Source organism: Suricata suricatta, chromosome 5, assembly GCF_006229205.1.
Source record: "Suricata suricatta isolate VVHF042 chromosome 5, meerkat_22Aug2017_6uvM2_HiC, whole genome shotgun sequence".
Lineage (NCBI taxonomy): Eukaryota > Metazoa > Chordata > Mammalia > Carnivora > Herpestidae > Suricata > Suricata suricatta.
In genome coordinates, this window is record NC_043704.1 from 59701158 (window position 1) to 59723615 (window position 22458).

The 22458-nt window shown below is 41.5% G+C and overlaps 2 protein-coding genes across 2 annotated transcripts in view; one reads left to right on the top strand and one right to left on the bottom strand.

Moving 5' to 3' along the window:
* BOC (BOC cell adhesion associated, oncogene regulated) overlaps positions 1 to 1060 on the top strand; it is a 50647-nt gene extending 49587 nt beyond the window's left edge. The window contains exon 19 of the mRNA XM_029938713.1: positions 315 to 1060. Within this exon, the coding sequence (XP_029794573.1) occupies positions 315 to 502 (188 nt within the window). The 3' untranslated portion in view covers positions 503 to 1060. The remainder of the gene's footprint in view (positions 1 to 314) is intronic.
* Positions 1061 to 3771: 2711 nt separating this feature from the next.
* Positions 3772 to 22458, bottom strand: part of CFAP44 (cilia and flagella associated protein 44) — a 143861-nt gene continuing 125174 nt past the window's right edge. Inside the window, exons 29-35 of the mRNA XM_029939323.1 lie at positions 18092 to 18202; positions 16604 to 16734; positions 15214 to 15330; positions 13968 to 14169; positions 9460 to 9620; positions 8123 to 8257; positions 3772 to 4913 (exon numbers count right to left, since the gene is read on the bottom strand). Coding sequence (XP_029795183.1) covers positions 4725 to 4913; positions 8123 to 8257; positions 9460 to 9620; positions 13968 to 14169; positions 15214 to 15330; positions 16604 to 16734; positions 18092 to 18202 — 1046 coding nt within the window. The 3' untranslated portion in view covers positions 3772 to 4724. The remainder of the gene's footprint in view (positions 4914 to 8122; positions 8258 to 9459; positions 9621 to 13967; positions 14170 to 15213; positions 15331 to 16603; positions 16735 to 18091; positions 18203 to 22458) is intronic.

Consider the following 22458-nt stretch of genomic DNA (forward strand, 5'->3'; position numbering starts at 1 on the left):
ACAGGTAGACTAGCTGCTTAATGTGGAAAGAACAGGGCTTTCTTCCATGTTTACGGCTCAGCTGACTTTATCTGCCCCAGGGTACAGGCTAAGTGGTTGGGAGTCCCTGTGGTTCCACCACTGAAACCTGTAGGCGGGACACAGGTAACAAGTGGCCCACCCTGTCTCTGAGGCCTTTGAGGGAGCTTAAGTGTCATTGTCGTGGTCCTATGTTTCTTTTAGGACTAGCATAACCAATTCCCAACACAGAGAGAGACTTCCCCAGTAGCACTGAGCTTTGGATTTTAATGTTTCCCTCCTTTCTCTCCCCTCAGGGCCCCCGTGCTGCTTGGGCCTTGTCCCAGTTGAAGAGGTGGACAGTCCTAACTCCTGCCAAGTGGGAGGAGGAGACTGGTGTTCCCAGCACCCCACGGGCACCTACCCAGGGCAGGAGCTCGGGGTACGGCTCTCCCCCAGCCCGCCGCTGCATGTATCTTTGGAAACACCACCTCCTACAATTTAGGCAGAAACCAATATCCCAGAAAGACTATATATTGTTTTTAAAAAGAGACAGAAAAGTGGTATTTATTTTTCTATCATAGCCATATTTATATATTTATGCACCTGTAAATAAATGTATATGTGTTTTTATAATTCTGGAGAGACGTAGGGAATCCTACCCATTGAGGTATGAGAAGGGAATCAAAGAAGCCACAATACAGGATTCAACCGGGAAAGAATAATAGACTGAGAAGGCAGCCCTTCCCTAGAGCCTCTGTCCCCACCCAGGAGGCTGCAGAAAGCCCCCAAAGAAGCTCGTGAAAGGAAGAATCTCAGGCACACTGTTCACGACAACGGTGAGGGAAGAGCAAGGCCACCGTGTCACAGGCCAGAGACACTCGTGAAGACAGCTGGCCTGGCACTACAGGAAGCGTTTTCAGAAGATGCCCACGAGAATAGACTGAGATGTGTATAGTCCCATAAGCATTAACAAACCTTCCAGAACCAATACTCTGTGGCAGCATATCTCTGTAAAAACAAACACTGTAACTTCTAAATAAATGTTTAGTCTTCCCTGTAACCTTCGGCCTCGTCACCTCTGAGTCAGCATCCTCTTTAAACATTAGGATCCACTCTTTGACTATTTGAAGAAAACCTCCACTTGTGACATTTTTAGCGCTGTCAAGAGCTGAGATCTGGAAAAGGAAGGAGATGTTTAATTTTTCTGTCTTTTTAAATACTGTGACAGTAACTGTTCAGTCCAAGAAGGGAGATGGTGTGAAGGAGGCGAAGAGAAGCAGATTTGCAGTCTCTTACTGACTGGACTCAGGGAAAGCTTTGGTTTCATCAAAGGAATGGAACTTCTTTGTTCTCCATAGATAGGTATGGAAAACTAAGTATTTTCTCCAAAATACCCTTTAGTTAAGTGCTAGGCTGCACACGCACACGTGGTACCCGATAAAATCCACTTCCCTTCTTTCCTACAACAGACCCAACATTGCCAGAGCAGTTGACTCCCTGGTCGTTTGAAATCAACATTTACTCCCTTCTGTACAACCACGGGGTCAGCCTTGGTACGTGCCCCACTAGCACCAGATGGAGGCTGAAGCTGCAGAGAAAGCGCTAGCACTCAGATCGTTCTCGTGAGGGAAAAGTACCTTCTAGATTTCAGTAAAAGTGAGTTGCAGGTGAAATGCTGGTTAGGAGCCCCAGAGCCAGACTGCCCTCACTCTCGCAGAGGCCAGCGGGAGAAACAAGACTCCAGGACAAGTCCACCCTCTAGTGGCCGGAAAACACGGCGCCTGCACTTCGCTTCCTGCATGTTTTTTTGACAGCTAAATTGGATAAAGAGCTCTCGTCCAGATGCAACACAATCCTCAGAAAAGTTGTATTTAAAAAATGTTTTAAGAAATAAAATGAAGGCCTGTAAGGAACATGGAAATGATCAAGAGCCACCACCTTGCACTGAGGATGTATCACTTCCGGGAGGGGACGGAGCCAGCACTCCGTCTTTACTCAGCGGGCCCAGGGCCTCTCAGATCCAGGCTGAAACTCACCTCCTAGCCTGTTGGCTTAAATTTTTTGTTTCTCTCCTTGACCCCAAGTAGCTGTCAAAGTGAATTTTGGTGAACTTTATGGAAGTGATACGTAAAATTGCTTTCTACACAGCCTTAGAACCATAACAATACCAAATGATTTTAGCTCTCAAAAAAATTCTAGAGAAGAAAAACCACTTCCAAGGCACATTAAATGAGATAAATATGTGTATTTACCCTAACCAGCTGCAGGAAAAGAGGGAAGGCCATTGAGGTCTCTAAATTTTGGCCTAGAAAATGAAGTAGCTTAGATACTCAATTTCATTGTATTTTCTGTTTCTTTAGATTCAGGTTAATTATGATAGTGCCTTTGAGAAGTCGGATTCAGCCCGCGAAGGCTGTCTACTTTACCAGAGGAGGAGTAAGACCTAGAAGGCAGGTGCTGGTGGAGGTGCAGAGCCCCGCTCGGGCCCACAGGCCCCTCCAGGCACAGTAACTGTGACGGCGGGGCTGCACTCCACAGCTGCTTTCTCTTCCAGGTCTGGTTTGTGATGATACTATGGACAAAGGTTCAAAACAGCCAAGTCGTATTAGCAGTTGACCCACAGGTAACTCAATGTAGACAGATTTTGGCCTCTCAACGATGAGGCAGCCTTTTCTGAGGCAGAGGCAGAGAACAGTTTGATCAGGGAAGCAGGAGTGAAGGGAAGGTTACTCACCCCCAACAAAACTGAATGTCCCAAAGACTCCGATGCCATACGTAACAGTAGATTCAAGACTAAGTCTGGAGTCAAGTAGAAATGAAGCTAATTTCTAATCGTCTAGCTATAGGTCTTGTCCAATTCAAAATAAAAACAAATGAGTATTAACTATATTGCCTATTGGATGAAGGCCTGACTATTGTGGACTTACGTGATGGTTTAGCCCAGTTTGATTTGAGGAAAAACAGTAATAATGCCGATGGGTTTTACAGAGTTGAAAAAGTCCTGGACTCTTTGCCGTGGCTCTCCCACAGACTCTAAAGTCATTCTTGCTGCAAATAGAATCACAGAATTTCAGAATGGGAAAGAGAACTTCTCCAAATCCTTCATTTGTCGGATAATAAAATGAGGCCAGGAAATTACGTAACTTCCCCTGGCCCTCGCTACCGCCTGGGGGACGGCGTCTCCGCGGAGACCAACCACTTCATCCAGGCGGTCGCTCACTGTGGAGGCCAGCGAGGAGCGGAGCCTGCAGCCAGCCAGCCAAGCGAGGGAGGCGGGAGGCAGCGCTTGCCGCCAGGGCCAAGCCTCAGATGGCCGGGGCCCCAGCTCACAGCTTGACGGGGACCTCCTGAGGGACTCGGGGCCCAAAACGGCCCGCTCAGTGCCTCCCGGGTTCCTGACCCTCAGAAACCAGGTGAGATAAGCAGTTTTAAGCAATGTCTGGGGGAGAAATTTTCAGGCAGCAGTAAATAGGTAAAACTCTCAGTTATGAGTAGCGCATTTTTTTAAATGCTTGAAAGGCGCACATAGTTCAGGGCATACAGCAGAGGAAGTGATGGAAGGTGTTTTTGAATCTTTGAAAGGAAATAAGTCCTATCTAATTTGGGGAACAGATCAGGTTAGTCACAGGTTAGGAAGAATTGACGTTGCTGAGTGACCATCTACATTGATGCAATATTGCCTTCCTCACAGTTCCTTCTCGGGGACCAGTTTCTATTCTGGGGCAGCTCAATGGAATAGCTCATTAATATGGACCCACAGAGCACTGGATCTAAGGTGTTAATGTTCTCTTACTAATACGATTCCAAATATCACATCATTCTTAGATGGGTACAGCCATGACCACTTACCCCCAAACGGAAAAGGACACTCTCAAATTAGTTCAGAACATCATGCACAATCAAAAGCCACAGTTAGAGATGATCTCCCAGAGTGACGTGACCATTCGTTACTTCCGCATCTACATCAGATATAGCAAAAATGGCATAGGACATGAGAAGCTACGGGAATACTTAAAATACTGTTAGAGCTGCAAACATCTACAGAGAAAAGCCTCCTTGTTGACCATTTTGCAAGACACACCCCTCTGCTCCATTCAGAGCTGAGTTTGCTGACACAAGGGGTGAGGGGTGGTTCAAGACGCGGGGCAGTGTCCTGCTTCCTGCGATCCAGCGTGGTCTGTTCTGTCTGCATTTCCTGCATCCTGAGCTCCCATATAACTGCTCTGTGAAGTTAACAATGTCACAATCCTAATTTGCATTTCTTATGCTAAGATACTGTTGGCTGGATAGTTTGTGCTTTTCTTTTTTCATCCTCTCAGAGAATACTTAACATCAGGGTTTATTTCCCAAGGATTGAAAAAAGCAGATTTTCTCACAAATTGCTAGTTTTTCCTTGCTGATGGCTAAAAATTCAGAGACCCAAATAAATTTCCCAGAACATGAGATATCACAGATGCAGAGACACAGCCTTCCCTGAGACTCCATATTCAACCCAGTAGTCTCCAAACAGATCTAAAATGGTTCAGTCCCATGGGAAATAGATGTGGGGTGCTGTCATCTTTTCTAAGCTACCCAACTTGGAGAAAAATGATCAATACTATATGGCTGGCTCTAGTCTTAGACTAAGTTCACTTTAAGATCATAGGATTGCTGCAGGCAGCAAAGAACTTCTCTGGTAAGCTGTATGTCAGAAATCGGGGATAAATTTGAGAAAAAAAGCAAACTTAAAGGTCCATGTGCTTCTCCTTCTCTTGTGGAGGCTGAATGGGCGGGAGGATACATCCACCTTTCTTACGCAGAAGAACAATCTCTTCTGTTAAGGCCAAAATCCTTTCTGCCTGGACTTGGATCAGTTCAGTGACCTTCTTTCTCGCCACAATGTCTGCTTTCCGAGGGCCCTGGAAGGCATTGCCCTGTTGAAAGAAAACACCTCCCAGCTTTAAGCATCCTTTGGAATGTGAAAAATTCCCCATCCTGTTAGCGGTGCCGACCTCACAGTCCGTTTAAATGCCCATTGCTCCTTATTTTAAGGGGCCATCAAGTCCTCCACTGAAATTCCACCATTAGAAATGCGTCCCTTTGGCCTAATGAGTAACTCTCAGAATGCAAATCCCATTAAGCTAGCTCTCCATCACTCCTACTGAGGAGGGCTCAGCACTGCAACCATAAAAGACAAGCCTATAGTTTGTTTTCCAAAAAGGAAATCTCTGTTTCCTCATCTGACTCCTCCCTTGTCCAGCCAACTCCTGCTCAGGCTTCAGACATCACTTTTAGGGAGGCCTCTGCCCTGTGGACTAGATAAGGCTTCTTGTTCTATGTTCTTTCAGAACATCCCTCATATATCATTGTGATTATGACATTGAACCACTGAAATTTATATTTGAGACTCCCTTTTTAGGATTAAAAAGGTGGCATTTTCATATGGTCCAACCTAAATGCCTGTTTGATGCCTGTCTCGCAAGATCCCGTGTCTGTAAGAGAGGAGGCCCTTGGGTCTGGATCTCACACCCAGCACCCGTCCCAGAGCTTGTCACAGAAGTATGGGCTCAATAAACTTTGAAGGCACATTAAAGGGAGGAAGGTAGCACATCGCTAGTGTCCACTCTGCACCCGGTGCTTTCCATGTGCTGTCTCACGTACCCTGCACGACTCTGAACAAGCTGTTACTCCACCCCACAGATGCGGACGCTAGACTGAGAGATTCATTCAACTGGGCCTTGACACTGGATGACTAAGGATTTGAAGCAGGGTGACAACTAGGTTACCTGGAGCCAAAAGCCCGTTTTGTCCATTACCTCTACTCACTCTCGTCATCGTCATAGTTCAGAAGGGGTGACTGTTACCCAGATACCTTCTGCCTCCTCTCCCCTGCCCGCCTTCACTCTAAGGGCTATAAAAGCTAAACACGCCTTCCCCAGTTTCTCTTCCATCTACAGGTAGCCATGTGCATATAAGCAGAAAACACTTGCTTTCTTAGTAAAAGGGACCTGAGAGGCTAGCGTTTGCATTCGGATGTGAAGCTTAGAACTGAAACAGCCGTCACGTGATCTTGAAGGAACCTTCAAAGAATCAGAGAATCAGGGGTATTGGCCCAGGTTTTACAGAGACCTGCTAAGCCTAAAACTCTCAGCCTTCTCAGACTTCTTGCTAAGTGAGGAAAAGAACCCCTATTTTCAGCTACTCTCCATGGGGCTTTTGGCCACTTGTAGCTAACCTTGTGCACCAGCTCACGGCTTCATCACTCAGGCTGTGACCCCACTGAGTCACTTTGAAGTCGCCTTAACTTTCCCTCATTTTCCTCATTGCATCCACTCAAAGTATAGCTATTCTTACTTTGAAATGTTCTCTGACACTTTTTTGTTCTTGCCATCTATATATCCCAATTCATGCCTAGATTGTTGAAAGAATAGCAGAAATGGAGGCAGCTTTGGAGGTGGACAGACCTTGGCTTAAAAACTAAGGCACAATGCAAACAACAACAACAACAACAAAAAAAACAACCCCAAGAAACTAAGCACCATGCATTAGCTCTGAGCAAGTTACTTAGCTACTCTGAGCTTAGGAAAGTAGTATTTTGAGAGTAGTAGTATGAGATAGCTTGTGTAAAGATACTATGCATGTAAATATATTACTTTATTGTCATACATATCCCTATGTGTAAAGATGTGTATATAAAGATATGTATATGTATGTGCTATGTAAAGAGGCATATACTATTAATTTCCTTTCCCATTCAACCAATCTCCTGTGCAAACTCTTCAAATTCTTTTCTGTCTAACATGTTTAGACTTATCAAAGCACAGAAAATCAACAAAATGTTTATGACTGCTTATTCTGTGAAGGTCTTGTTTAGGCATTAACCTTCTGGAACACCATCTTGATTCTTCACTCAAAAATTCTTGAGTGGCTAAAAGGCCCTCGATACTCAGATTCCAGTCATCCTCTCATATTGAATCTCTAATTATTAGCCTCCCAAATATTCTTACTCATTCTTTCTTCTAGACTTGTACTTGGACCAGTGATTCTTAAACTCTAGCCTACATCAGAATCATCTAGAGGGCCTGTTAAGTAGTTGGCTGAGTTTACCCCCAGAGCTGCTGATTCAGTAGATATGCAGATGGGGCCTAAAAATTTGCATTTCTAACAAATTCTCCAGGTGATATTGATGCTGTTCTTCAAGGGAACACACTTAGAGAACCCCTGGCTAGACCATTTCCAGGATGATTAGAGAAAACAAAACAAAGAAAATCAAAAGAAACAATGTGCATCTTTGCAGATACTATTATAAGAATATGACATATATTTTAAAATATGTCCTTTGGGGCAGCTGGGTGGCTCAGTCAGTTAAGTGCCCAACTCCTGGTTTTAACTCAGGTCATGATCTCACAGTTGGTGAGTTTGAGCCCCACATTTGACACCATGCTGACAGTGCAGAGCCTGCTTGGGATATTCATTCATTCATTCATTCATTCATTCATTCATTCATTCATTCTCTCTCTCCCCCTCCCTCCCCTCTGCCCCTCCCTCCCTCAAAATGAATAAAAAATACTTTAAAAAATTAAAAGCATTTAAAAAATTAAATATGTCATATTTGTGTTAGGTTGCCAGAGGGCACCTCATCTAGGTGAACCTTGAGTCAGGTAAACCTGTATCAAATAAGAATTATCCACCATATAGTACATATTAAGTGTTATGTCAGGCTCAGTAAGAATTATGTAAGAACAAGGTGAAAGCCATACAAAGTAACAAGAGTTTTAATAAGGTAATGTGAGGTCCTACAATTAAAGATACCCATATTGGAAATAGGTATTTGACACCAAATTTAGGGATTATATTGATATCATTTGTACCTAAATAATCTCATTTCTCCAGGGCCAAGGCAAACCCCATAGATTAGTACATATGTAAATTAATGGCACCCAAAAGGCATAAAATAAAACTAGTCCCTCAGTCTCACTTATAAAGTAGGAACTAGCAACTTCTTGTCCTCAGGGACCCAGATGGGCTGGAAGTGGTCTAAGATCAAAATTTGTTTAAATGCCAGTACTTGATATTCGTGTGAATTGCTACCTTTGCAGGGTTTCCCCAATTCTGATAAAGAGTCTGAAGAGCAGTAACATACCTGCTGGTTCTGTAGTATATTCAATCGAGAATCAAGTTTCTTCTTTCCGATACATAAATCATGCATCTGATGAAGCTTTTTGGTGTGTTCCTTGGTCTTCATCATCAGCTCCCACTGTACTCGGGCAATCTTTTCCTGCCAGGGAGCAAAGATCCAAAATGGATTAAGTGAATAAGAGAGGAATTAGAAAAGTGCACGTCCAGATTTTATCAAAGCCATTCAGCAAGCATGCATATGGAAAATTTTAATCAGAAATCAATATTAAAAGGCACCCAGGGCCAACTGCACTGTCCCTGGGTTGATTAAAGAAAAGCAGGATGTAGGTATGCTCACGGGTAAAAGTAGGTAAGAATAGGGTAGATACGGCTTTATTGTTGAAGAATGAAATCAGCGTGCATACTGAATGCTGCTATTCATTGCTTAAAGGAAAGAATATTAATTGAAACAGCAAGCTTTCATATATTGTCCTTGTCCCAGTCTTGGCCCAGGTTCCTCAAACCTCCAGCTTGAATGGCCTATGTCTCCTCGTGGCTTTGCTTTGTTCTCTTCTTGCGTCAGACAACTATTTTAGGTGTCCCCCATGACCTCCAGCATTCCCCTGAAAGGGACCAGTCCCATTACCATGAACACTTCAGGAATTTGCTTCTTCAAAGCTTAGTGGTAAATCTTGGACAGCAAAGATGAGACAAGATAGCACTAGGAACCTCTTCTCCCACCCTGTCTCCTGATGAGGTGAAACTGGCAACGAGAGGTGTCGTGGTGATCTGGGGGCTTATAAAAGCTATAAAGCTCCTATGCTTGCATCTGGCTATAAGTGGGGCACTGCCTTATCTCATAGCTTAGGGAACCATGGAGGCATTAAGATCTTCTGAGACCGTACTAGCTAAATAGTCCACACCTGGTTATAGAATTTATTACTTAGAGGTGTTTTCTAATTTCCAGATACTAACAGCATGCAAAAGCTAGAGGGAATACTATAATTGGGACCCTCAGAGCAGAGCAGTTCCATCTCTTAACACTGCTGGAGCATTTATTTATACATTAACGTAGACCTCAAAGTGGCATCTTTGTCATCATCCATGCCATTTTGTCATCGTATTTCCATGTACTTAAGACCCCCAAGCCCAGTGCTGGTGCTTTCACTCCAAGATAGGCAAGTCCCTTCAACTAAGTGAATGGTAAGGATGCTGATGAGACAGGCTTAAGGTCATGGAGGAGCCACGTGGGGCTCACAGACTCGTCTCTGGCTGCACGGATGTTTCACAGGAACCACTGACTGCATTTCTTGCCTCAACCCAGGTTCAGCCAAGGTGGGTCACCTGTCCTCCCGTCCATACCTCCCACATCTTCATTTCCTTTGCATTCGCTAGCTCCTTTCGAAGTTTTTTGATCTTTAGCTCTTCAAGCGTTGTATTCACAGAAAGTGTCTGAAGGGCTTCTAGGTTTACCACGCGGCCAAACTTGCTGATCATTAGCTGACGGACCGTTTCTTCCATTTCTAAAAGAAGACATCACTGTCTTAGGTTGTTCAGTGGCTCCATGGGTATTAAATGAACAATACTAGTAACGACAACATTCGATAGAACGGCTTTTGCCAGAGGATGGTACGGGATTTTGTTACCAGTTGATTTTTCCCGCTGTGACTCTTCACCTGCTCCTTTGCTCACCTACAATGCCCATTCTTGTGTTGTCTTTTCATCTACTTGAAAATCCTGAGTAAAGCAGACTCAGCTTTCCTAGCTGGCTTACATGCTCTGAGGGGTCCCTCCTCAGACTGTTAATGGGTCCCAACTAGACTAGGCATGCTTCAAAATTTTTTTTCTTAACTACTGATCTCTATAGCATCTGGGGTTAAGAACAGAGCAGGCACTTAGAGGAAAGTTCTGTCCTAGTCCATGTAAAAATTAGTCACTGCAGCAGTTCATGAGGCCCTGCAAGGTCTGTCCTGCCCCTGTTATCTCTCCCACCTCCTGCTCTACACTTGTCTCCTCATTAATTCCAGAATCAGTGGCCTCCTGTATGCTTCTCAAACACTCCAGACTCACTCCCTCTCAGTTCCCACTGACTGGAATGTTCTTCCCCAAATAACCACATGGCTTCCTCTCCTCAGCACATTTTCTGAAAGCAAGTTGTGAGATGGGTAAAAGGCTCCTTTCCAATACACTCAGTCCTGAAGTGGTAACTAAGAGCAGGTCCTCAACCTCTAACCAGGGAAAACCTCACCTTAACTGGTAAGCCACGTTTCCAGGGAGCAGTTCCTGGCCCCTACTCACCTAAGCACTCTCCTTTTTGGCCCCTTCTTAATTTCTCTTCTTAGCAATGATTTCCATATAACATGCAATATTATTTTACTTTTGTTTTCCATCTTTCCACAACATAAGAACACTAGAACATCTGGTGGGAAATTCCATTTGTGGGGTCTGAGCTCCTCAGACTTTCCCAGTCACCAGACTGTCCCCTAAGTCTGAAGGCTCTAAAGTATAATGAGATGATACAATTCTGCTACAGTGCAGAAGTTTGCATTCTGGTATCATTGTTATGATTGAATACAATGGTGTAACTGGCACGGCTGCCACTGTGCACAGTCCAGGGTTATTCACTTCTCTTCTATATGAGCAGGGTTCCCAGTGACTTGTGTAACGTGGTGGTCATGATACTCAGTGATGCAAAAGTTAAGGTTAGAACATTTGCGCATGTGTGGTAGCCTGTGGCTCTGCCTGCTTGGCCTCTCAGTAAGAACTTTGACTTCCTCCAGCTAATACCCCTTCTCAGGACAGCCTCGTGTACTGGACATGGACTCCGGTCCTTGCCATCCTCCCTGTGGAACGAGCCTATGCCTTTCTCCTACTCAGTCCAGCTAGTGTTCACTGGAGACATAAAGCCTTCTGGAATGTTTACCACATGCATTCCCCATGGCCTGGAGCTGTGTTATCCTTGGAATAGAGTGAACTTACCTCTTCCCATCATCATGTTCTAGTCTCTCTTCTTCTTACCCATTGGGTCTGGGGAGGAAAGAAGGCAACAACAGGCCAACTATGGTATTTCTCGTCACTGCTAAGCCTTTGCTCTCTGGCTTACGAAAAGGAGCCCATTCCTAGTTCCACTTTTGGAATCAGATCAGTATTTAACCAGACTCATAACTTGCTTTACAGAAATTGGGCTGGGGGGATGGGTGAGAGAAGAACTGAAAGTTGCTGAAAAAATTTCTACCACATGGCCTATTCCATTTTATTTCCATTAACAGTCTGAAAATTTGAATACCTCATTTCATCTTCACACATCTTCCCAGAGTTTACCCAAAGGGAAACAAGCTTCTTTCCTTGTTTTCATACAAGTTTAATCCTTGGTTTGATGAATAGCACTTTCAAATATAAACAACATTCATGAGCTACAGAAGCCAGAGGAATGTGAAGTACATGAGAAGGCCTACACCTAAGAAAACTGTGTTTCAAATAAGTGTTATTTAAACATGGAGTCCTAATGTGTATTTTTTTTTTATTTTATAATCCAGCCACCCATGGAGGCAGAAGCAACAGCACTCATTGGAAACTGGCCTCTACAAATCCAAGCAACTTGGATTGGTTGACGAGTTGACAACGATAGGCTTCCCATTTCTTTTTCAGATTAAAGAAAAAATATATATAGGGGCGCCTGGGTGGCTCAGTGGGTTGGGCATCCGACTTTGGCTCAGGTCATGATCTCACAGCTTGTGAGTTGGACCCCTGCATCAGGCTCTGTGCTGACAGCTCAGAGCCTGGAGCCTGCTTCACATTCTGTCTCCCTCTCTCTCTGCCTCTCCCCTGCTCACACTCTCTCTCTCAACAATAAATAATTAAAAAATTAAATATATATACACATTATTCAAATGTAAAATACACAACAGAAAATGTATCATTTTAATCATTTTAAATTGTACAGTACAGTTCTGTGTCATTAAAGTAGATGCTAAAGTATCAGTGATGTTGTTATTTTTAAAGTTGGAAACTTCACAACTTACACTTATGTTCCCACATATCAAATATTACAAAAAGTATTTTAAGGGATAGTATTCTTTATACTGTACATCTTATAATATCCACCTTAACTCCAGATTAAAAATGCAAATATGAAGAACACTAGTCATAGAGGAAAATGTGGACAAAATATTTTTATGATCTGAAAACAGTAAAGGATTTCTTAGGACGTACACACAGACACAATGCAAAAATCTTTGATAAAATTAACTATATTAAGATTTTAAATGTCTATATCCCAAAAAAGACACACTAAACTAAAAAAGTCACAAACTAGAAGAAATTTGAAGTACACTTAATGGACAAAGACAGAATACAGAAAGAACTCCCTAAAATCAATAAGAAAACAAGAAATAGAAGTAAAAAAGTAGGTGAAGTATATAAGAGGCAATTTACAGAAAAGAAAACACAAATAAATGGTAAATAAATGTACACAAAGATGTTCAACCTCACCAGAATCCAAGAAACATGAATAAAACCCACAGTGAAATACAATTTAACATCTGCCAGGCTGGCAAAAATATTAAAGTCTGACAGCATCAAATGTTCCTGAGAATCTGGAGCCTGGGCAATTCTCCCACACTGCGAGCGAAGAGGAGGAGAGCGGGGTGGGGGTGAGGATTAAAATGTTACAACCACTCTGGGCAATGTACAGGAGAGCTGGAAATGGATACCTCCCAGTACAAACCAGAGACCCCAGTGCTGGGGATTCACCTTCTCACGTGCACAGGGAGAGGTGTACAAGAAGGTTTACTCTAACTCTGTAATTACAAAAATTAGAAATACCCTAAATATCAGACACCTGGATGGCTCAGTCAGTTGAGCATCCGACTTCAGCTCAGGTCATGATCTCACAGTTCATAGGTTCGAGCCCCATGTCAGGCTCTATGCTGACAGCTAAAAGCCTGGAGCCTGCTTCCGATTCTGTCTGTCTCTTTCTCTCTTTCTCTCTCTCCCTCTGTCTCTCTGCCCCTCCCCCACTAGTGCTCATTCTCACTTTCTCAAAAATAAATGAAACTGTTAAAATAAAAAAAAATACCCTAAATAGCCATCAACACAAGATTGAAGAAATAAATTCTTTCCAAGTCCTACAATGGAATATTGTAGCAGCAGTTAAAGTGAATAAATGATCTATAGCAGTATGGATACCTCTCAAAAACTGTTTTAATAAAGTGGACTGCAAAATGATATGAACAATAGTACAGTTAAAAATATGCACAAGGTTCCATTTATTGTGGAATACACAGAGATGCATGTGTGTTTACCTGCCAGGTGACCCTGGGCAGGGGGACAGCAGATAGTTTCTGAAAGAGAAGGGGGTCCAGTTGTCCCTTCCATGTTCCAATTTCTTAAGCTTGGTGGTTAGCATGTTACTCTATATTTTGTCATGCATAAAACCTTTTTTTAAAAGTTTTATTTATTTTTGATACAGAGAGAGACAGAGCATGAGAGGGGGAGGGGCAGAGAGAGAAGGAGACACAGAACCGGAAGCAGGCTCCAGGCTCCGAGCTAGCCGTCAGCACAGAGCCCGATGCGGGCTTGAACCCAGGAGCCTGAGATCTGACCTGGCTGAAGTCAGAGGCTTAACCGACTGAGCCACCCAGGCGCCCCCATAAAAACTTTTAAGAGAAATAGTTTCTATGATAAAAGACTCATTCTTTTAAAACAAGAGGGGACCCTTCAGTGGTTTGAGGAGAGATGGCAACTAGGAAGACAAGAAGGTGTCTCCTTGCTCTCAGTGGTTCTGATTTTGTGATTGTTACTGTTTTCAGAGTCGGAGACGGTTCCTTCTCATCAACAGATAGTACTAGATGAACCGTGTGCTTACTCACTGCTTATATTTTTTGCCATCTCTCTCTTTTCTCGGAAAAGCTGTTTACGCCTATCCCGGTATTCTTTGTTGAGCTTTTGCTGCTGGGAATTTTCCTCCTGGAGTTGTAGGATTCGCTCTTGCAGCCGTCTCAAGGAATGGTTAGAAAAGACCAAGGTTCCAGAAAGATCATTAGGTATTTCTCCCAACACTATATGCTCTATCTATCAAAACAAACAAAAATAAAAACAAAGATCGAACAAAATGTAAGATCATAGAAAGCACTTCCTTCTCAGTGCCTTGTTTTAGGTCATCGCCTTTGGACTTCTATCATTCCCACTAGCGAGTAAGGGAAAGCAGGAAGTTGCCTTCAGATAGTAAGCCACATCGTGTCCCTTCAGAGACAGCAAATCTTCCCACAGCCTATGCCTAACGAGTACTGCATAACCAGGGAACAAGCATTTCAGGGTGGGGATATTAGATAAATTGCTTTTATATGGCTAATCCAGTTTGGGTCAGGTTACACAAAATATATGTGAGGCTGATCTAAGGCTTTCCTTTTAAAACAGCTTTCTCTCTCTACTTGACAAAATATGAGGGTATGATAGGCCTTTTCTCTCACTGATATGCATCTTTGCATTTTAATGTAAGTTGTAATTCGAATGGCGTGTGGAAATGGGCAAAGAGGGAAAAAAGAAAAAGGACACTTTTCTTTTGTCCTGCCCTTCCTCATTAACAAGCAGAGATTAAGATAATTCTTGCACCATTAGTTCTAGTCTACTTAAAGGTGGTGTGAAAAGTGACCTAGACACAAGATCCAAGATTTCAACTTCCAAGCCCTTTCTTTCTTAAGTCATAGGCTGGCTACTCAGAGCACCTGGCTGGCTTGGTCAGAAGAACATGTGACTCTTGATCTTGAGGTCCTGAGTTCAAGCCTCACATTAGGTTTGAGATTATTAAAAAAATAAATAAACTAAAAAAACAAATTAAAAGAAATGAGTCATAGGCTCCTCATTTCCTCAGACTTGAAACAACTAATTGGACTTTTGACATGATAATGGGCCCTCGGGAAATACCTAGGTTTGGCGATTTCTCTTTCATAACAATCTGAGGATGGATAAGAAAAGTTAAGGTGTCATTATTCAGGTAGAATTCTCAGCAAAGGACTGCACTTCTTTCCACTAGTGATCCATGACTCTTTTCTGGAAAAGCCTGGGTGTGGTGCTTTTCTGCTCAGACGGGGAGGGGCACCGCTCCAGCCTCCTTACCTGGTGGAGCTTGAGTGGGACCACAACCAGCAGTTCATTCAGCTGCTGCTGCTTCTCCCGCTGGTAAGCTTCCAGGGCCTTCTCCGCCGCATTCAAATTAGTTGCCACAATTTTTACCTGTAGAAAGCCCCGTGTGAAATGTGGGCAAGAGTCAGTGACCACATACCGTGGATGATAAAGGAGGACATTTTGGGAGATGAGCAGGACCTGGGCTGTGATTAAATGAATGATCCTAAATGAATGATCCTAGTTTGCAGCCTAGGAATGAATGTATGTTATCTTCTTCCTGCTGTGTCATGATCCACACCACTTTTTCAATCATTCCAATGACCCCAGGGTTGTAAAGGTCTTGTGAATAAGAGTTCAGAAGGCATATCCTGATCTCCCTTTTATTTACTGCATAAAAAGCAGCTCTTGGCATAGAAAGTCTCTGTCAAAATGGTGAGAATCTCTTTTGGGCATAATGACCTCAATAAATGAAAGGAAAAAAGCCTGTAAAGCAACCAAATAGTAACTAAAATATTCACAAAGCATGTTCTTCATCTAAAAAACTTGAAAGTCTTCCAGATCATTTCCTATTTGCAGGAGGAGAACCAATCTATTAAAAATATTTGTAAGTAGGATTTAAGCGATGTTAAGTATCTAAGTAAGTATCTAAGAGGGAAAATGAGCAAATACATAATTACACCAACATAACTATGCCAGTTTAGCTTCATGGTCTCCAACATGGGATGCACACATCCCAGAGGGTCAACTAAGTATCTACTGGGGTATAGAAAAGATCAGTTTCCATTTCCATTTATTTTTATCTTATTTTCATTTCTGTTTTTGTGAATGTTTCCCAAGATACAATATATATTAGCACAATGGTTCATGATTACAATTTGTAAATAAATGTACATTAACTGTGGGGATACATGCCCTACAATTTTTTTTGAAGTATGTAGTAAAAAAAGTTTAGGGGGGCCTGGGGGGCTCCATTGGTTAGGCATCTGACTCTTGGTTTCAGCTCAAGTCATGATCTCATGGTTCATAAACTTAAGCCCCAAATTGGGCTCTGCACTGACAGCATGGAGACCGCTTGAGATTCTCTCTCTCCTTCTCTCTTTCTGCCCTTCCCCCACTCACATGCACACACGTACACATGCACTCTCTCTCTCTCAAAACAAACATTAAAAAAAGTTTGGATGTCAATGATTTAGATAAAGGAATCCAATCTTCAAAAGAGCAACAGCCTCCACCACAAATACACTTGAAAAGGAAACACCTAAAATGTTTCTTCTTTGGGGAGAAGTCCTAGCTTAGGTCACGGCTATGAGAGGACAGTGCTGTCGCTGGGAGGACAAACAGCACGGCGGGAAAGGCTAAGCAAGTAGGCACACCGCCATACTTTTTTGGATAGTGTATCATATTCCTTTTGGAGGTTATCAACAATTTTCTTTTCTTCAACTAAGGACTCCTCGATGTCCAGCCTTTTCTCCCGAAGTTGAATGGCCAGTTCAAAAAGACCCACATCGCAATCTGAAAAGACAGTCAAGATTAAAAAGAAGTCTCATTGTTACGGATGTGGTCATTGTAGAGGTGTAGACTTTGGGGCTTCAGAATTAATAATGACTGGGGCGCCTGGGTGGCTCAGTTGGTTAAGCATCTGACTTTTGTTTTTTTGGTCAGGTCATGATCTCAAGGTCCATGAGATTGGGCTCCACTTTGGGCTTTATGCTGTTAGTGTAGAGCCTGCTGGGGGTTCTCTCTCCTCTCCTCTCCTTTTATTCTCTCTCTCCCTCCCTTCCCTGAAAAGAAATAAATAAACTTTTAAAAAATTAATAATCACTACCCTTAGGGTTCCATTGTTCCAGGTGGAAATTATTAATAGTATAAGTAATCATGGTAGTAATTATGATACAGTACTGACGTTCTGAGGCCCTTTATGCACATTATCCCACTCAAAGCTCATAGGGTCTTGCAAGGTAGAAACTGTTGTTCCTACTTTATAGGTAAGGACCCTGCGTCTCAGAGAGCTGATATGTGACACAGTGGAATTCAGGTACAGTATCTCTCTGTTAATTTCCACTTGATCACACCACAGCGACATTTATCTACCAAGCAATAGATAAAGAATGTGAAAATAACAGTATTACAATAGAATTTGGAAACCTTAGTTCTAACCCTAGTTCCACCACTAAATGAGCTGCAAGACTTTTGTCAGACCATTTAATCCTGCTGTAAAATTAGTTTTATTTAATCTTTTGAGCTTATTCACTCATGTATATGATTATAGGAAGTCTCTTGTTTACATTAAAATAAGACAAACTTTATTTGAATTGAAACTTTAAAAATTTGATTTTAAATTTATAGAAAATTGTTAGAAAAATAAATTTCAGACCAAAAAGAAATTGTTTTCCCTGCACTGGACTATTCATCTATTGAGCCTGGGCTGCTTCAGACTGGTTTTACCAGTGAAAACAGTTAATATAAATTGCTAAGCATCCTCACGAAACTGGTACAAAGTACCTTTACAAAGCAGACTTTAAATTACGAAAATTTGAATAGGTTTGTCAAACTGGGAAAGCTTTGTAAAAACAATATACACACAGCGCAATCCATCATTTCTCTATAAAATAAAAATTGCTACATAATTTGTGAATCAACTATAAATTATCTGCAACTTTGTCATTCATAAATGGCTGCCTAATGGAAAAGAAAATAAATCATCCAGAGGGCCAAAAAAGAAAGTATTCATTGACTATACTTCATTCATTTTTAACCAGCCTTGCCTTAAATTTTATTATGAGACAATTGAGAACCAAAAAGGGACCTCCTTAGTAGGGTCAGTCCATCTTCACACTTCACAGAGAGCATATGGCATTCCCCAACTTACTTGTTGGGCAAATAGAGTCATCAAAAACCTCATCATCAGATCCAGACTCATCTTCATCACTCTCTAGGCTGGATTCTTCTTCACTTGATTCATCACTATCTTCTTCTTCATCTAAATTGAGAGGAAGCCATTGTTAATAAGCAGAGACGTTCCTGTGTTAAGCTAAACCCCAGATTTAAAAAAAAATTAAGCATTGTTTCCAATGAGTTAATCATTAGGAAAATAACAGAGAAAGCAGGCATTTTGTCAATATTTTAAATGAGTTTAAAATGATTAAAGACAACTCTATCCACAGCAATCTACAGATTCAGTGCAATGCCTATCAAAACACCAATAGTATTTTTTGCAGAACTAGAATGAATAATCCCAAAATTTGTATGGAACCACAAAAGACCCTGTATAGCCAAAACAATCTTAAAAGCACAAAACGGGATGTATCACAATCCCAGATTTCAAGATATGCTACTAAGCTATAATAATCAAAACAGGATGGCACTGGCAAAAAAAATGGACACATAGATCAAGAGAATAAAGAGCCCAGAAATAACCCCACTGTGACAAAGGAGGCAAGAATAGACAAAGGGGAAACACAGTCTGTTCAACAAATGGTGCTGGGAAAACTGGACAGATACATGCAGAAGAATGAAACTGGACCACTTTCTTTGAAGGGGGGGCACTTTCTTATACCGTACACAAAAATGAACTTAAAGTTTAAGAGACCTGATGTGAGACCTAAAAAAACTCCTAGAAGAAAATATAGGAGTTAGTTTCTTTGACATTGGCCAAAAAACAGACCAACCCATCTTTCTAAATATGCCACCTAAAGCAAGGGAAATAAAAGCAATAATAAGCCATTGGAACTACACCAAAATAAAAATCTTTTGCACAGTGAAGAAAACCACCAACAAAACACAAGGATAACCCAGTGAATGGGAGAAGATATTGCAAATGATGTAACCAATAAGAAGTTAATATCCAAAATATATAAAGAACTTCTACAATACCAAATCATCATCATCATCATCATCATCATCATTTGATTAAGAAATGGGCAGAGAACCTGAATAGATATTTTGCCAAAGAAGCCATACAAATGGCCAACAGACACACATGAAAAGGTGCTCAACATCACTCATACATCAGGGAAATGCAAATCAAAACTACAATGAGGTATCACCTTACATGTCAGAATGGCTACAATCAAAAAGACAAGAAATACCAAGTGTTGGTGAGGATGCTGGGGGAAAGGAACCCTCTTGCACTGTTGGTAGGAATGTAAATTGGTGCAGCCACTGTGGAAAATAGTATGGAGACTCCTCAAAAAATTAGAAATAGAACTACCATATGATCCAGTAATTCCACTACTGGGTGTTTACTCAAAAGAAATGAAAACCCTAATTCAAAAAGATATATGCACCCTTACATTTATTGCAGCATTATTTACAACAGTCAAGATATGGAAGCCACTCAAGTGCCCTTTGCTACACACACATATACACAATAGAATATTACTCAGCCATAAAAAAAAAAGAGAGGAGCCCTTGCTACTTGCAACAACATGAATGGCCCTAGAAGGCATAATGCTAAGTTAAATAAGTCAGAGAAAGATAAATACCATATGATTTCACTTATATATGGAATTTAAGAAACAAAACAAATGACCTAACAAACGAACACAAAAAGCAGGAGCAGAGCCATACAGAAAACAGATTGATGGTTGCCAGAGGGATGGGTGAAGGGGAGTAGAAAGTATAGGCTTTCCAGTTATGGAATGAATAAGTCATGAGATGAAAGGTACAGCATTGGGAATACAGTCAGTGGTACTGTAATGGTGTTGTACAGATGGTAGCTACACTTGTGGGCATAGTAACATATAGAGTTGTTGAATCACTAAGTTGTACACTTGAAACTAATGTAACATTATTGGTCAACTATACTTCAATAAAAAATTTTTCAAATAAAATTCTGCAAATAAAATAACCAATTAAAAACAAACAAATAAATAAATGGTTGAGGATGCAGAGACTGCAAACTCAAATGGCTGCAGAATATTGTGCAAGTAATTTCAATGCATTGGGTCAAAGAGTGTTAAGACCAAGCTGCCAAACTGCTTATGCTGCGACACACCTAACACACACCTGGTTTTATAGGTCTACAATTACTAAATTATAGTGTCATGAAAAGAATATTTTTATAAGTTCCCTGAAGTAAGGCTATTTATAATCTTTATTTAACCTACTTAGTGTGAATATTTATGTCTTGCTGCAAAAATATTAAGGTGTTTGATTTAGAGATCCTGCACTAAACCCTGTTGCGGTGTTAGTTGACAAAGACTCTCTTCTTTAACCAAACTTGAATCAGGCTCTACTGAGTCCTCTCTCTGACCAGTAGTGGACTATGGGTTCTACTCTAGAATCATTTGTCTAGTTTTAGCAAGAATCCCACAGCATCAGTTTAGTAAAATTCCCACACCCTTGATATCTGATCAGATTCCTCCTTATTCCTTACCCTGACTATCTTTTCACTCTGGCCTATCTTCAGTAAGAATCCTGTTAGGTCAGTCTAGCAAAGAATTAACTTACCTCCTAGTAATTTTCCATCCACTGACTCCCAACTTGCTCCTTGGCTATAAATCTCCAATTGTCCTTGTTATATTCAGAGCTGTACTGATCCATCTCCCCTATAATAAAATGACACTGGGGGCACCTGGGTGGCTCAGTTGGTTGAGTGTTTGACTTTGGTTCAGGTCATGATCTCATGGTTTGTGGGTTTGAGCCCATGTTAGTCTCACTGCTGTCAGTACAGAGCCCACTTCTGATTATCTGTCCCCACCCCCCACCCCTCCCCGACTCATGCTGTCTCTCAAAAATAAACTTTAAAAATAAATTAAAATAAAATCCCCTTGTAGTAGTGGCCCTGAATAAAGTCTGCCTTATTGTTCTTTAACAAGTGCCATGGATCATTTTTCTTCTTTAACAGTGCCATATAAAAAGCTTGTATAAAATATGAAAAATATTAAATACTAAAGCACATCTGCCCCCAAGAGTTTTAGGTAAGCAACTGTAGACTTCCACTCAACTCTATGCTGTTTTTATTTTAAACACCTTATGGTGATTTATGAGCCATATCTTTCCAAGTGGCAATTTCTATTTTATGGGACATCAAATTAAAAGTAAGAAATGTACTCATACTCTCTAGAATATTTCTTAAATTTATTATCTCCCTTAAAATTACTTTAAGTGGTCTATACCAATTTATGAAATTAATCAGCAAGGTTTAAAATTAGACTAAAATTCTTACATAGATTTCCACCTCTAGGAAGATGAATTAGATCTATTTTTTCCTATTCCTCCTAAAAAAAATACAGCTAAAACCTGGACATTATATGTAAAACAGACAGACGATTCTGAAAAATAGATAGAAGGCAGACTAAATATGAACCTCAGGACCTGAGAAACAACACTGTGATGAGGTTTGGGGGTCTTCTTTTAAGCCTCCTATATCTCAGACTTGGAAATAAATAGGTCAGTGGCCTGGAAACACCAGTAGGTGCATATATTAAAAGGCCCAACAAAAGCCTTCTCTCTCTAGCCAAACAGCCAAGAAAGAGGCAGCCTAACAAGATAGAACTTTTAGATAATACTCTAGCCAAACGCCACAGGAAAAAACCCTGTAGTCCCACTCCCACCCCCATCAGTGAAGGTGAAATGGGGAAACTAGACATCTGCCCTTGCAAAGCTCCAATCAGGTATCCCACCCAGGATGGTGTCAGAGAAGACCAAGCAGGGAACTGGTATAATTGTTCCTGCTGGCTGGGAACCAGCCCTGCTCCCAACCCCACCAAGGTGTCTGTGGAGACCACATGAGTACTCTGGATTTCTACTTTCACCTGGCAATAACAAGATGCACTTCCTCCTCCCACACAGGTCACGTTAGAAGAACCCAATGGGGAACAAAGAAAAACAACCCTAGTGGAGAGTCAGGACTTTCACCATTGCCCACAGGTACCAAGGCCATCCCCACTATGTTGTCAGTAGAGACTACATGGAGAATCAGAACTCCAAAACAAGGAGATCCTTCTTCCCTTGAGTCACAGTGAAGGCTGAGTACCTCCACCTGGCAATAAGGAATATGCACATACCCCTTTGTCTGTCAGAGCAATGTTAGAGAAAGCCAAATAAAACAGAAGAATTAAATAAGATACAGAGTCTCATAACATAAAAGTTTTTCAGGTTTCAATTGGTAGTCACTAATCATACCAAGAACCTGGAAAATCTCCAACTAAATGAGAAAAAACAATGGATAAATGTCAACATTAAGACAACACAAATGTTAGAATTGACAAAGTATTTAAAACAGCTGTGACC